This window comes from Panthera uncia, chromosome D2, assembly GCF_023721935.1.
Source record: "Panthera uncia isolate 11264 chromosome D2, Puncia_PCG_1.0, whole genome shotgun sequence".
Taxonomy (NCBI): Eukaryota; Metazoa; Chordata; class Mammalia; order Carnivora; family Felidae; genus Panthera; species Panthera uncia.
This window is the reverse complement of record NC_064818.1, coordinates 70,114,502-70,128,998: the sequence shown is the minus strand read 5'-3', so window position 1 is coordinate 70,128,998 and position 14,497 is coordinate 70,114,502. Positions and strand designations below refer to the sequence as shown.

The following is a 14,497-nucleotide window of genomic DNA, read 5'->3' as shown; positions in this document are numbered from 1 at the left end:
CAAAAGTCTTGTAAGGATTCAACACTCCTCACTTATTAAAAATATAATCAATATATATGTAAAAAATTTTAGGAACACATCTATTTCATAGAATAGGCCATTTGGTATACTGTAGTACACAATTACCTGTAGATGTATCAAAAGTAATTCATTTCATATTGTATCTTACATTTTCCCCTGACTCTACAGATGTGGAACTTAGTGGCACATGAGTCAAATTTAATTTAAAAGAAATCCATTTCTTAACTTACTACATTATGAACACTCAAAAAATATTTACAGAACAGTAATAGCCAGCTAACCTATGGCTTTGGGTTGAGTTTAAACACCAAATTTTAAGAAAACCCAGCAGAGGAATTTTAAAATTACTTTTATTTTTAGGTTTAAATAAAACCCTTAATGTAATTTCAGGGCCTAAGCTTTGGAATTCACTGTGTAAGCAAATCAATAAGCCACACTGTACTGTTACACACATATATATATAAAAAGAGATTTGGAGCAGTTTTCAGTGTACTATAAAAATGGAAAACAAATCTCACATATATATGCATATGTATATGTATACATTTAAGATAGATAACTTCCAGTTAATAGTAAGTGTTACAAAATGCTTAGCAAAGGAGAAAATAAAATAAAATGTTAAACATTCTAATTCTATTGTTATTATTTTCTAAAGTAAGTCAGAGGAAGATATTAATGGCCGCTCAGATTTACTTCTGATGTTTAATTTTTTACAGGAAGAAATAAACAAACAATTTAATTTCTAAAAGAATCTACTTAAAACAATTTTTTTAGCTTGCAATTTTTTTAGATCTATGTTGCTGATTTGTTTGAGATGGTTAGACATATACAGCTATAGGGAATTTCGAATATCAGAAATCATAATTATTTACCAAGAGGGAAGAAATCTGATTTTGAATTTAGTATTTGAGGCATGGAGCATGAAGGTACTCAATTTACAAAACTACCACCTTAATAAAGTAAATGTTACATATTACATATTCCCCCAAATTGATCTACAGATTCAACACAAGTCCTATCAAAACACTAGTGGGCTTCACTGCAGCAATTGACAAACTAATCCTAAAATTAATGTGGAAATTCAAGGGACCCAGAAGAACCAAAACAATAGTCAAAAAGAACAAAGTTGGGAGACTCATATTTTCCAATTCCCAAACTTACTACAAAGCTACAGTAACCAAGATAGTGTGGTACTATCATGCGATAGATCTATCAAACATTGGAATAGTATTGAGTGTCCAGAAACAAATCCCCACATCTATGTTCAACTGATTTTCAACAAAGGTCCCAAGATCACAAATGGGGGAAAGAAATTCTTTTCAACAAATAATAAAAAATCACCATGTGTTCCAGCAATTCCATTCTTAATTACATACCCAAGAGAAATGAAACTTGCATGTAAACAATCATGATAGCATTTTTCAGAATATCTGAAAAGTGGAAACAACCCAATTATCTATCAACTGACAAATGTATAAACAAAATGTGCTATATCCATATGATAGAATAGTATTTCACAATAAAAAGGAAAGAAGTCCTGATCACATGTCACAACATGAATGAACCTTAAAAAATTTATGCTAAGGGAAAGAAGCCAGTCCAGGAAAACACATGCTGTTTCCATTTGTATGAAATGAAATGAAAATATAGATTAGGAAAATCTATAAAGACAAAAAGTAGATTAGCGCCTGGGGCTGAGGGAGAGTGCTGGGGGAGATAGGGGAAGTGACTGCTGAACCGTACAGGATTTGTCTTGGGGATGATGAAAATATTCTAGAATTGATTTAGTGATGGTTACACAACTCTGTATATACTAAAACCCACCAAGTTGTACAATGTAATGGGATGAATCGTATGGTACATTTCCTTAAAGCTGTTTCCAAAAAAACCAAATAATATTACATATTAATAAGTAAAACTTGATTCCCAGATACAAAGGGCCTGCAAAATGAGAATTAGCACGTAAATATTTTTCTTCTCTGACATTTCATTGAAAACAAGTGGTACAAAAGAAATAGAGGCATGCCAACTATTTATATAACTAAGTAATAAAATGAGAAAAATAACAAGACTCCCAACATTAATAGAATGCTTTAAAGGATACAAAGCACTTGCACACATCGTCCTGCAGCCAACAAATCATAAACCAGAATGAGTCACTTGTCTCTTCCCCTGAGTTTAAACACAGTGATCACATATAAGGAATAGGGATGATGCCAGTGGTCAGAACATACTCAGCAATGTTCTTGAAGAAAGAGTTGGAAAGGTAGGTGGTTAGGCCTCTCGTGGGAAGTAAATGGTGGCCTGCACTAGGAGAGGCCCCACTATCCGCAGTTGTCTGGATAGGTGATGCCTATGTCACCTTTTGGGGGGAGCAGAAAAGCAACAGAAACCAGCCCAGTGTCAGCTCAAGGCTGCAAACTAATGATAGAGTAGCTTTAGAGGTCATCTGGGGGCGGGGGGCAGAATCCCAGAGCCATACATGTTGGAGACGGGACAACCCCTAGGCATTCACTTCTCCCTCCTCAACTGAGTACCTGCGATTACATCAGAGAAAGGCTACCATCTGAGGGGGATAATGTTTGGAAAGGAGGTATTTGAAAGTTCTCTCTTAGTAAAAAGGACATCCATGGCAAATGAGCAGTGGTGACTGAACCCAGGTTATACACTACGGACAGCTGCCTCATACCCAACCACTAAATTGCTTGAAAGAGCACAATGGAGAGTCAAGAATTTTATCCCTCTTCCTAAATGGATCTTAGTACCTAAAGTAAAATAGGTGTACATAGAAAAAAAAAAAAAAAAAAAGGATACCTCTGAAGAGTGTAAGCACAAGGAAAGAAGGAACAACATTTAAATAAAATATAATGAATGGTTTCAGAAAGATAAGGGAGGGTATTCGAAATATGAAACATCAACAAGCAGTTATGAAGAAAAAAACAGCTGCAGCTATTAACAACAAAATATATCATTGGTGATAGGAAGGCAATGAATGGGCGAAATAGCAGAAAGGATACATCTAAAGACGATGTGGAATGGCAGGTGGCGGAATGCTCCGAAAGGCATCGAGAAGAAATAAAAGAGTACAAATAATGAGAAAAAGTTCAGAAATATAGATGATAGAAGAAGTATCAAGAGCATCTAATAGCAATTCCAGGACAGATTATGGTAAGAAATATTTAAAGAAACAGTAACCAAAGATTAGTCAGAATTACATAAAATTATAGGCCTGCAGATTCAAAGGGGCATAGATTGCCAAATAGGAGAATATGGACACATATCAGAGAGAGATTTAAAAACATTAAGAAACAAGAGAAAATTATGAAAGATTGAAGAAAAAGAAATGGAGACCATTTACAAAGGACAAAGAATCAAACTGACATCAGACTTGGGACAAAAGAGTTATGCCTCTGAAGTTTTGAAGAAGAGAACTTTGAATTTTATATCCAATTAAACTGTTATTTACATGTGGGGACAAAATAAGCATATTGGTAGGCATCTGAAGTCTCAAAGATTATGCCACATAAAAATTCTCTTTAAAGCATCTCTTGGAGGGGGCGCCTGGATGGCTCAGTTGATTGAGCTACCGACTTCAGCTCAGGTCATGATCTCAAGGTTTGTGAGTTCAAGCCCTGCATCGGGCTCTGTGCTGACAGCTCAGAGCCTGGAGCCTGCTTCACATTCTGTGTCTCCCTCTCTCTCTGCTCCTCCGCCACTCATGTTCTGTCTCCCTCTGCCTCAGATTAAATAAACATTAAAAATTTTTTTAAATAAATGAAGAATCTCTTGGAGGATTTACTATAGTGAAATATAAAGGAATGTATGAGTAAGCAAGTAGATATAAAGAGTAAAGAAGGGTGAAGATCGTTCATCGTTACTTAAACATGCCACACTAAAAAAAGTACACCCAGAATATCTGGATTAAAATCTCCAAACAGTATTAACATAGGTAGGAGGAACAGAGGGAGTTGAGAGCACGCTCATGTATTGATTTTGTTTGAGACAGGCAGGGCAGGAATGTGTATTAATACACTTTTAGTGATAGAGAAAATAACCACCACTATGAATCTTGGTAAGTAACGGGTCACCATCAGAAACACAGAAATAGAATACGTAACACTCTGTTTAGTGGAAGGAAATCAATTTATCCAAAAGAGACGTGGAAAAAGAGAAGGGTAGTAACTACAAGAACAATGTGCACACACAGACACACAATGGAGTAGCTAAAACAAACGTTGGGAGAACAGTAATTATTTTCAGTGTAAATAGATTCAGGCAGTTAATCAAAAGACAGACTCACAGAATGAGTGGCAAAATAAAAAGTTAATGGTCATTTCTGCAAGGGATAGGTAATAAAACAAAAGGAAACAGACTGGAAATAAAAGAATAAAAGAAGGACTAGTAACTAGTCCTCTAGTAACTAGAAGGACTAGCAAACAGAAACTAAAAGAAAGGAGAGGTAGAAATTTTAAATAAAATTTAATGCTAAAAATGACAATGATAAAGAAGGAAATTAAATTTAGAAAAAATAAAACAAAGAAATGGAATGATTATGAACACACACACCTAACGATACATGGTTGAGCGCTAGTAAGCAGAAACTGACACACTCTGGTGGCGCATATGTATGTTAATTACATTTATTTTGTAAGTTTGTGTTTTCTGGTTCTTTGATTGGTCCTTTTCCTCTGTGGACTATGTATGTATTATTTACATTCATTTTTCTCTTGTGACTTGTGTTTTAGAATGTTTTTTAACAGATGAGGAGAAAGAAGTTGGATTCAAATAGTTGAGTTTACTATTTGTTAAGAGATTTTGTCCTAAGGTGTGCGAGGCAAAGGGCCAGCATGAAATTAGAGCACTTACTGTAACTTGCGTTTAATCATTCTCTCTTCTAATTTCTGCCCAAGTAACAATGGAAGATACACATATAAATTTCTTAATGTTCTAAGCTTCCATTGCCACATGTGATCTAGAAGAGTAAAAACTCAAGTACACAACAGCTAAAAAAATTTTCACAGAGAAATGTCCTCTAAAAACCAGCTCTTTGTATAACATCTACAAGGTCTGATTCAGTTGTTTAATTTATTTCCAAAATAACCAAAATGCTATAGACAGAATCAATTATATTTCTACCTGGGTTTTCGGAGGAGTCTATTTTTATATCCCTTGCTTTCCTCGAAGAAAAGCATGATTTGAAAATAGCAACATGAAATTAGTCACATAATGGCACTTTTCAAAAAAGGGAATACAATTTTCAACCCTACGGCGCTTCTTAATGTTCCTGTGTAAACACCTTACCATACGTGAAATATAAATAAAAAATAATCAGCATACAACTCCATTACTAGGCCTCAAAATGCTTTGATTAGTCATTAACCATAAATCATAATCTGTGGATTTTTCCTCTCTGGGGGCTATTATTTTCAGAAAATGTTCCATGCGTTATTTCAGGAATCCAGTTCTACATTTACTTGCACATAATGATTTCTCCTTCACCACACTCCATTTCTGCATTTGCAATAAAAGAATATACTAATACAGCCATTGCTACAAATAAAAGCATTCACAATATTCTACAATTCTCAACATTCAAAAAGGAGACTATGTAATTAAAATGCAACTCAACTCCACCCACCGTTTATAGTCAACTTCATTAATAAAGATAAATGTGAACTGTTAACGAAAAGGCGTTGGGCACTCCAAGGACTAAATATAGGTGCTTTGTTTCTTCCATCATACCTGGATCTTAAATTCCTTCAGCTCCTATCTGTCAGAGAAAGGCTGCCAGGTGAGCAGTCTGTCACTCTTGCCTAAGCTAATAGATTCTCCAGTGGCTTCTGTTACAGCTCGTGTCATACCATTAAAACTATGTGCCTTGGAAGTGGCATAACATATGTAGCTGAATCTTGTCAACTCGACATAATCAGACTGTATTTGGCCGCACAAGCAGATGCAGATTAGAGAAGCGACATAAATATGCAAATCACAGTGGTCTTCTCTGCACCACCGGTCCTACCTCCACTGGCCCTCGCAGATACTCCGTTCGTTCAGCTCCTACTTCCAGTGCTACATCAACAGACGCAAAGGGACGGCTGGCCATCTGCTGTCGTTCTCGAAGCAGTTGCTGGAGGGGGGTAAAAATGATTTGGTTAAAATAGGCTTAAAGATACATGAGATTCAACAATATCTGGTTCCATTTTGAACAAATGGTACTCAAAATTTAGGAATCATCTGATACACAGACCTACAGCTAGATGCCAAAAATGAAAATTTGTTTTCTCCCCAGGGCCTGGGTCATAAATCCGCAGAGGCTTTAAACGTATGGGACCTGCAGAGAGAACTTTCCCCCTGACCTCTCTCCCACAGACCTAATGAAATGTACTCAAACGCATTTTGAAAACTCCAGCTGAGGGGTTCTACTTCAGCAAGAAGTGCTACTGTGATGATGGCTATGCCAAGGTTTCCTACTCCAAGTAATGCAGCTTTTGTCTTAGCTGAAAGCAAATAACAGTAAAAATATTTAAGAAAAGATAACAAAAAGTTTCGGAATGCATTAACAGAGATTGAAGAAACATCTTCCTACAAAGGCTAAGTGTGAGAGGTCATCGAGACGCCCGGTCAACTGCAATGGAATCAACACGAATTGCCAATGACAGTATTTATAACTTGATTCAAACCCTCCATGTTCATTATTTAAAGTGAGGAATGGTTGGCAGTTTGCAAAAATTTTGTGCCAAGGTGTCTAAACCACGCCCAGATATTTGCTTCTTTTTCCTTGTGCCTACTCTGGGCTTTACCCAAAAGCTAAAACCAATAAACTAGTAAGTCTCAGCCAACTACCGAGCTAATTTATATTTCTGCCTTTCCTTGTAATTATAATATTCATTAAGTCCTGATAAGAAAAAAATTGATGACCAGCAGTAGATATTGCAAATCTTGCCCTTCTCATTCTACACAGCTAATAAAATTATTATTAAATATTAAAAGTGGATGAGCGATGCAATTAAATACTCTTTCAAATGAGAAGAAAATCCTATCACTGAAAAAGGCAAAATCCTTGAACACAATGAATAGCTTCATTATTCACAGAGATTTTTAAAGATTCACTGGCATTAACTTAAAACATTAACAAATGGTATTTGAATGTAAATGTATGTCGCACTGTGATGCATCATTCATTAAATTCCCTTTAAAAGATGAAGGAACAAAAGCCAATACCTTATGGCAGTTTATTATTTAACATTTTTGTTTTAACACTTATAACCTAGCAGTGACAGTGTTCATGAAGTGAGCATCTAAAATATAGGCGGCGCCTTGGTGGCTCAGTAAGTTAAGCATCCAACTTTGGCTCATGTCATGATCTGGCAGTTCATGAGTTCAAGCCCCGCGTCTGGCTCTGTGCTGACAGCTCAGAGCCTACAGCCTGCTCTGGATTCTGTCTCCCTCTCTCTCTGCCCCTCCCCTGCTGATGCTCTGTCTCTGTCTCTGTCTCTCTCGCAAAATTAAATAAACATTAAAAAATTTTAATAAATAAAATAAAATACAATTTAAGGCCTTGTTTTGTTATTATTAAAAAGAGCACATCTGCATGCCAATATTGATGGAACAGGAAAAATACAATTATTACTGAGTAATAATTTATGTTCTTAGAATATACTTAAAATTAATGAAGACAATTAAACTTATACTCAAAGTAAAAAGTAAATGATCTAAGCTACCAAATTATTCACTTAATATAACCTAAAAAGGTATTATTAAATATGCAGCTGCTGGAAAATAGTCTTGTTTGTGCCTCTTGTAGGATTGGCCAATAGATCTGAACATTTTATCTATACAAAATGCAAACATAATACTACTTCAAATGCCAAGGGGCACTAAGTGTAGAAGACACCATGCTCTTTGTCTCGCCAATAAAAATATACACGCAGATGCACACAGAGATACGGACACACACATATGCAAATACACAAACTACTTTTCTGATGGTAATGGACAAAAAGCCTTGAGAAAACTGTAAATTTTAGTTGGGGTTTGAACACAATTTTCTTTCTTTCTCTTTTTTAATGTTTATTTATTTTTGAGAGTGAGAAAGAGAGCATGCACAAGCTGGGGGGCCGAGGGGGGGGGGGGAGAGAGAGAGAGAGAGAGAGAGAGAGAGAGAGAGAGAGAGAATCCCAAGCAGGCTCTGTGCTGTCGGCTCAGAGCCCAACCTGGGGCTTGAACTCACACACCGTGAGATCATGACCTGAACTGAAATCGAGAGTCAGGTGCTTAACCGACTGAGCCACCCAGGGACTCCTGAACACAATTTTCTAACTTTGTATTACAAAGTTTCTTCATTTGTACTAGTTCTCCTCAGAACACAAACCACATGCCATATAATTAAGAGAGTTTTAAGAAAATGAACAGCTTCTGTTACTTTAGCTTACCTTTTCCCTACTTCTAAAAGTAAAAGGTCTACAAAATATAGTCAATGAATATGTAATACCACAAATTATAATTTAAATCTATAAATATCCCAAATTCACTATCTTTGACAAAGAATAGACTTCTCTGGACTATAACGTATTGTTGTGACCCCCCAACACTCATACTAAAGAAAAAATCAGTGAGTATTACTTTTGTTCACTTAAAAAAATTAGAATACAAAGGTATTTTTAAAGATTCCAATCTGTCTTCAGAGCTTTGAATTTCCATCACTTTTTAAAAGTTGAATGTTTCCATCACTTTTTAAAAGTTCTGCTTTGCAAAGCAGAAGAAAAACATTGTTCTTGCTCAAGACCATAACACTATAGTTGGTAAAAGAAGACATGATAAAAAAAATTAGGAGGTGCCTGGGTAGCTCAGTCGGTTAAGCCCCCAACTTCGGCTCAGGCCATGATCTCACAGTTTGTGAGTTCAAGCTCATGTCGGGCTCTGTGCTGACAGCTCAGAGTGAGGATCTGCTTCAGATTCTGTGTCTCCCTCTCTCTCTGCCCCTCCTCGCTTCTCTCTCTCTCTCAAAAATAAATACATGTTAAAATTTTTTTAAAAAAATAATTAGGGCACAAAATAGCATAAAGGATACACATAGGGAATTAGCCAAATGAATTCTCTCTGGGCCACTTAGCAGAGGACTAGTTCCAGGACTCTGGTTGACATACTCAGTTTCTGACTTCAGAAAGTGAATGCAAATATTCTGATTGAAACTCAGGAAAGGTAAATCATTGCTCATGAAACACTCTTGCTTGGATGTGATGGCTCTACAATAATGAAGTGGAATAAAGTGAGATTCTCTTTGCTACTAAGTTCTGGTCTCAGCCATACCCTTATCAATGTCCTCCTTCTTGCCAGCTAACATCCGTATGCGTTCCTTCTTGAATTTAGTCCCCTCTGTGTCAGAGCAAAGAAGATGTAAACAGCATGCTCACAACATAAACTTTGTCAAGATTTAGCACAGATGCTGACAGGAAATATAACAGGGCTCTGGAGTTAGAAGGACCTGTGTCTGAATGCCAGCCTTTCCACTTATTAGCTGTTGGAGCTTAACCAAATTATTTAGACTCCTCTAAGCCTCAATTTTGCTCATCTGTATAAGCTGGGCTATTAATAGTGCCTATATCTACACTGATACCTCAGAGGACTCGTTTTGAATCCAGTTTCTCCATCCACAAACTCTTGGACCATAATAAAACTACTTGGACATTTCTAACACTTACTATTTCTCTCCACAAAATGGGAACAACAATCATATCATAAGGGATAATTCACCGAGGAGCTAACGCACCGGGACCACTTGACACAGAGGCTGGTATGCTGAGAACGCTCAGTAGGTGTTCTTTGGTGCAATTATTATGTTAAATGTCAAGCGCTGATTTTGTCTTTGAAGATGGCACACTACCACAGGCCGGTTTTCTTCAGTGCTCATGACACATTCTGCTACGCTCTCCCTTTTAACAAATGTTGCAAATTTATGAGACAGTTGGAAAACGTACAATGAACTTAGACTTGGGACTACTTTCTGCTATTGTGACAAAGAATGCCAAAAACTCGACCCAAAAGTTAGGAGGAAATGTAGAGTCCTTTCTTAAGAACTTTTGAAGAATAATTAATTTATTTTGTGATTGTGATTTTTATATAAAATGAAGTTTAACATTTTGTACATCAATAAGAAGCCATAAAACAGATGATCTGTTTTATAACTAATCTGCTATCGCCAATTATTCAGCAGAAATATAAGGCCAAAATAACAAATTGACCATATATAATCATGCTGCCATAAACACTGTTGTGAAGAAAATTTAAAAATGAAAGAGATGCTCTTAGTGTCATGTTTGTTGCCTATAATAACTGTTTTATTATTCAAAATGTTTTATAAAACAAACCATGAAATTAAAAATAATGTGAAAATCCTGGTTTAAATATGGCAGTCAAGAACAGTCCCTGATTCTATCTAATGTAGATCTAATTTTTCCATTCAATACTACTATTTCAAATACTGCATCATTTTTCAAAGTTCATATTAACCACCTTTCCAACCATTCCAAAGGCATACAACTCTCTAGTTGATTTTAGGATAATAATCCTTAAACACTACACAAACAAAAAAGTAACTGTCCCCAATTTTCTTCATGTCCCCCTCCTACGTCTAGGTTCTATCTATCTTTTTTCCCCACTTCCAAAAGTCCTTCTATCCTTCCCCAAGTTTGAATTGATCATCCCATCTATGAATTATTTACTATTTTAGTATGTATTATATGTTTAGGCTTTTCTGAAATCTTCTATAAGGAAAAAAAATCTATTTTATTTGTTTTTCTATTTCCCACAGCATTTGGTTGGTAGTCAATAGTATTTGATTAATGAACATGAATGAGTAACTTAGAGTATGAAAACATGTATCATCCAAATGTGAGTGAAGGCAAGTTATGATAAAACTAATTTTAATTATGATTAAGCCTTTAAAAGCATATGTCCCCTGATATTCTAGAATTTATGTCTTATCCTCCAAAGTAAGTAGATATTTATTTTTTTAGAATGGGACAATTTTGTGGATCCAACAAATAAATACCAGGTTTCATATTTTCACTTTATTGCAAATATGAAAAAAATGGCCATAAAGACATCATAATGCATTTATATTTTTAATAGCAGTTCTATTCCTAAGATTTTGGAAAGGCGTAAAAGGAGCAGTCAGAATGATTTAATCATTACTCCTGAGCTTGTATACTAAAATAACAAAGTATTTGAATTAGAGATTAAGCAACATTTCATGAAAAAGAGTATTTCTGTTATTAATACAAACACATTTAACATAAAGCGATATAAGCGAACAATCAATTTTGTTCTTTTGCTGTTAGGATGGTACAATGCAATAAAGAGAAGTCACAATATCTTTTTTTATCCTTAAATTAGGAAAGCATGATATTCTTTAATTTTATACAATTGAATCTACAAGGCATAAGCCTCAAACTGCTATTCAGAATATTGGGAATCTTTTGCTTCTAAGTCTTCCAGTCTAAAGTTGGTATGAGTACTTCCTGGGAGTGAGTGGCCTGGCATAACATCTTTGTTCAGGTTACTTCAATTACTTTTTTCTAGGCCTCTCCAATCTTTGACCTACTGGGACTATGTTACTCTTGAAATAGTTGTTTACTTAAAAATAAAAATTTTCTGGGACGCCCTGGGTGGCTCAGTCGGTTAAGCATCCAATTTCGGCTCAGGTCATGATCTTGTGGCTTGTGAGTTCCAGCCCTGCGTAGGGCTCTGTGCTAACAGAGCATAGTCTTCATAGATTCTGAAAAGGACCTTAGATCTGAAAAGGACCTTATGGAGATTCTTCAACCTGTAGACCACAGACTTTTAAAGGATGAATAGATGAGTACCAGAAAATCTATGCACTAATAGATAATATTTTTCTTCAAAAAAGTTTTTTTTGTAATTTCAGTTGATTCAATAATTTAACTTATTGCTGTCTTTAGAAGCTAATGGCCCCTCATCCAGAACCAGAATGTAATTCCACTATTTTCTTAAATTCTTTCAACAGACAAATCTCTCAACATTTATTAGTGCTTAAAAATAAAACAGAATAAATACTGAAAACAAGACTACTTTAGGATTCTCTATGTATCCTTATTTGTTAGATAAGAACTTGAAATATATCCTAAAAGCAGAATGGGTTCAAACATTCAAACAACTATTTCTAACGTTTCCTTTTATTTCTTCATCTAGCATAGTGGTTCTCAAACTTTGGTGTTTACGAGGTTGTACGTGCAACATCACCTATATACTCTGTACTGAATGATTTTGTCTCTACATCAGCCTTACATACTGATTTAAACAGCTTCCGTGTAGAATAACTCTCGTGCAACTCTAAAAATTGTCAATATGATCAAGAGCAGAGTGGCACAAAGCATATGGCCCAATAGTATCACCATCATTTGCATATAATAAGGTCTTAAAAGCTCTCTACTGACAGGAATTAAAGAAAATCTATCTCACATTTACAAGTAGCAGCATTCATGTATAGACTGTCTTGATTTAGGTTAAATTAGGCAATGCCAAAGAAAAGAAAGTATAATAGATCTTCCTTATTCTTATGTATTCATGGTTATGCATTCTTAATTAAACATCATGGGAGCCAAAGCTGTATTTCTTACAGGGCACAATTCTTCCCAATTGAAGATGAAGCCAAGAAAATAGAGAGAGCACCTGACAACTGCCTCTCTCTCTCTCTCTCTCTCTCTCTCTCCCTCTCTCTCTCTCTCTCCACACACACACACACACACACACACACACACACACACACACACACGTCACTGTAAATCTGTAGGGAAAGTAGGTTTAATCTAAAAGGGTTAGACCTTTACAAAATTTTATTTTTTCTTACTACAAAAGCTATATCTTTTTTTAAGTTTATTTATTTATTTGGAAAGAGAGAGACAGAGAGCATGAGCATGGGAGGGGCAGAAAGACTCGCAAGCAGGCTCCACTCTGTCAGCACAGAGCCTGGTGTGGGGCTCGAACTCAGAAACTGCGAGATCATGACCTGAGCTGAAATTAAGAGTCTGAGCCTCAACCAACTGAGACACCCAGGCACCCCTATGTCTTAAACATTCACAAGGTTGCTTATCAAATCAGTTAAGCTTTGTATCATTGGAAAGACCTTGGTAGAATCATTCTGGTTAGAAAGATCAAGCTTGTTTGTGGTATGGAGAAAACAAAGAAAAGCAAAACAATATTTCTATCAAATTATCGCATCCACTTCAGAAACTGCTAATATTGCTAACATTTCTTTTAATATTTTGAAATAAGTTAGGATAGAATTGGTAGCTTCCTCATTTCTCTTTTTAAATGAAATGCTAACACGTCCCAGCATAGCCAATCCCTGGTTTTCATCAATGTGCGTGTGCCTGTTGACTGTTAATTATGAATTCCATCTTGTGAACACTTTCTCAAAAGAAAATCATTTGTATCTAGTAATAATAGTTAATTGTCTATGCCAAACTTTGATAATGCAGATGATATACCTGCGTGTATTTCTTTTTATCTTAGAGTTGGCAACATATTTCATTTAATTCACCAATGAAAAAAGAAGTATGACTGCATGTCATCTCTTCATGCATCAGCAATAAGAAAATAATTCTCAGGAAAGTCTTCCTGCCTTGTCAAGAAATTTCATTAAGGAACAAAAGCAGATTCTGAAGTTCTTTTTTACTTGGCATTCCAAAAGATCAATCTTAAAGGATTTAAACTAAATTTGGGGCAGAAATTTTTACTTCCCTCCCCTCCTCTTTCTTTCTCTCTCTCTCCCTTCCTCCCTTTCCTCCCTCCCTCCCTCCATTCCTTCCTTCCTTCCTCCTTCCTTTCTTTCTCTCTGTATTTGTAAAAGCCCATTCTTAGAACCATTTGATAGAGCGTTCTTTCATATCTTTATCTACTTGGTGAATAAGTTTGGCTATGATCATTCATTCATTGAAAAAAAATTGTACTGAGTTCCTACTGTGTAGCAAACACTTTTTGGGGGAATGCATATGTAAGAGGTAACTCTTCCGGTTCTCTTCAGTAAGGTTTTACATGCTATTAAAAAATATTAGGGACTCTTCTAGACCATCTACCAGGAGACTGGTGGCAGACAAATGGGGAACATTCTGATGTTGGATGAAGTACTTATGTAACCTGGATTTAAAAGCCACAAAGTCTCATGTATTTCTTGGTGAGCAAAAACTGTAAGATATGTCAAGATGTTGCAGAATATTGAAGATTACTAAAGGAACTTCTAAAATTCAGATTCTTAATCCTCTCTTTGTGACATAGATGGCATCACTGATTTAGACTTTGCCGAAGATGACCTCCCTTCTGAATGAAAGAAGTCATACAGAATGTATTTATCTAGAAGAGTCAAAACCTCAGCTATTGCTTGATACCATGCTTATTGCCAAATCTAAAGATTACTCTAAGGGCGCCTGGGTGGCTCAGTCAGTTAAGCATCCAACTT

At 35.8% G+C, this 14,497-nt stretch overlaps 1 protein-coding gene across 7 annotated transcripts in view; it reads right to left on the bottom strand.

The window, feature by feature from the left end:
- Positions 1-14,497, bottom strand: part of ATRNL1 (attractin like 1) — a 765,177-nt gene that overhangs the window by 247,154 nt on the left and 503,526 nt on the right. For all 7 annotated transcript variants that reach the window (XM_049645843.1, XM_049645837.1, XM_049645839.1 and 4 more), the window contains one exon: positions 6,041-6,148. In XM_049645843.1, coding sequence (XP_049501800.1) covers positions 6,041-6,148 — 108 coding nt within the window. The remainder of the gene's footprint in view (positions 1-6,040; positions 6,149-14,497) is intronic.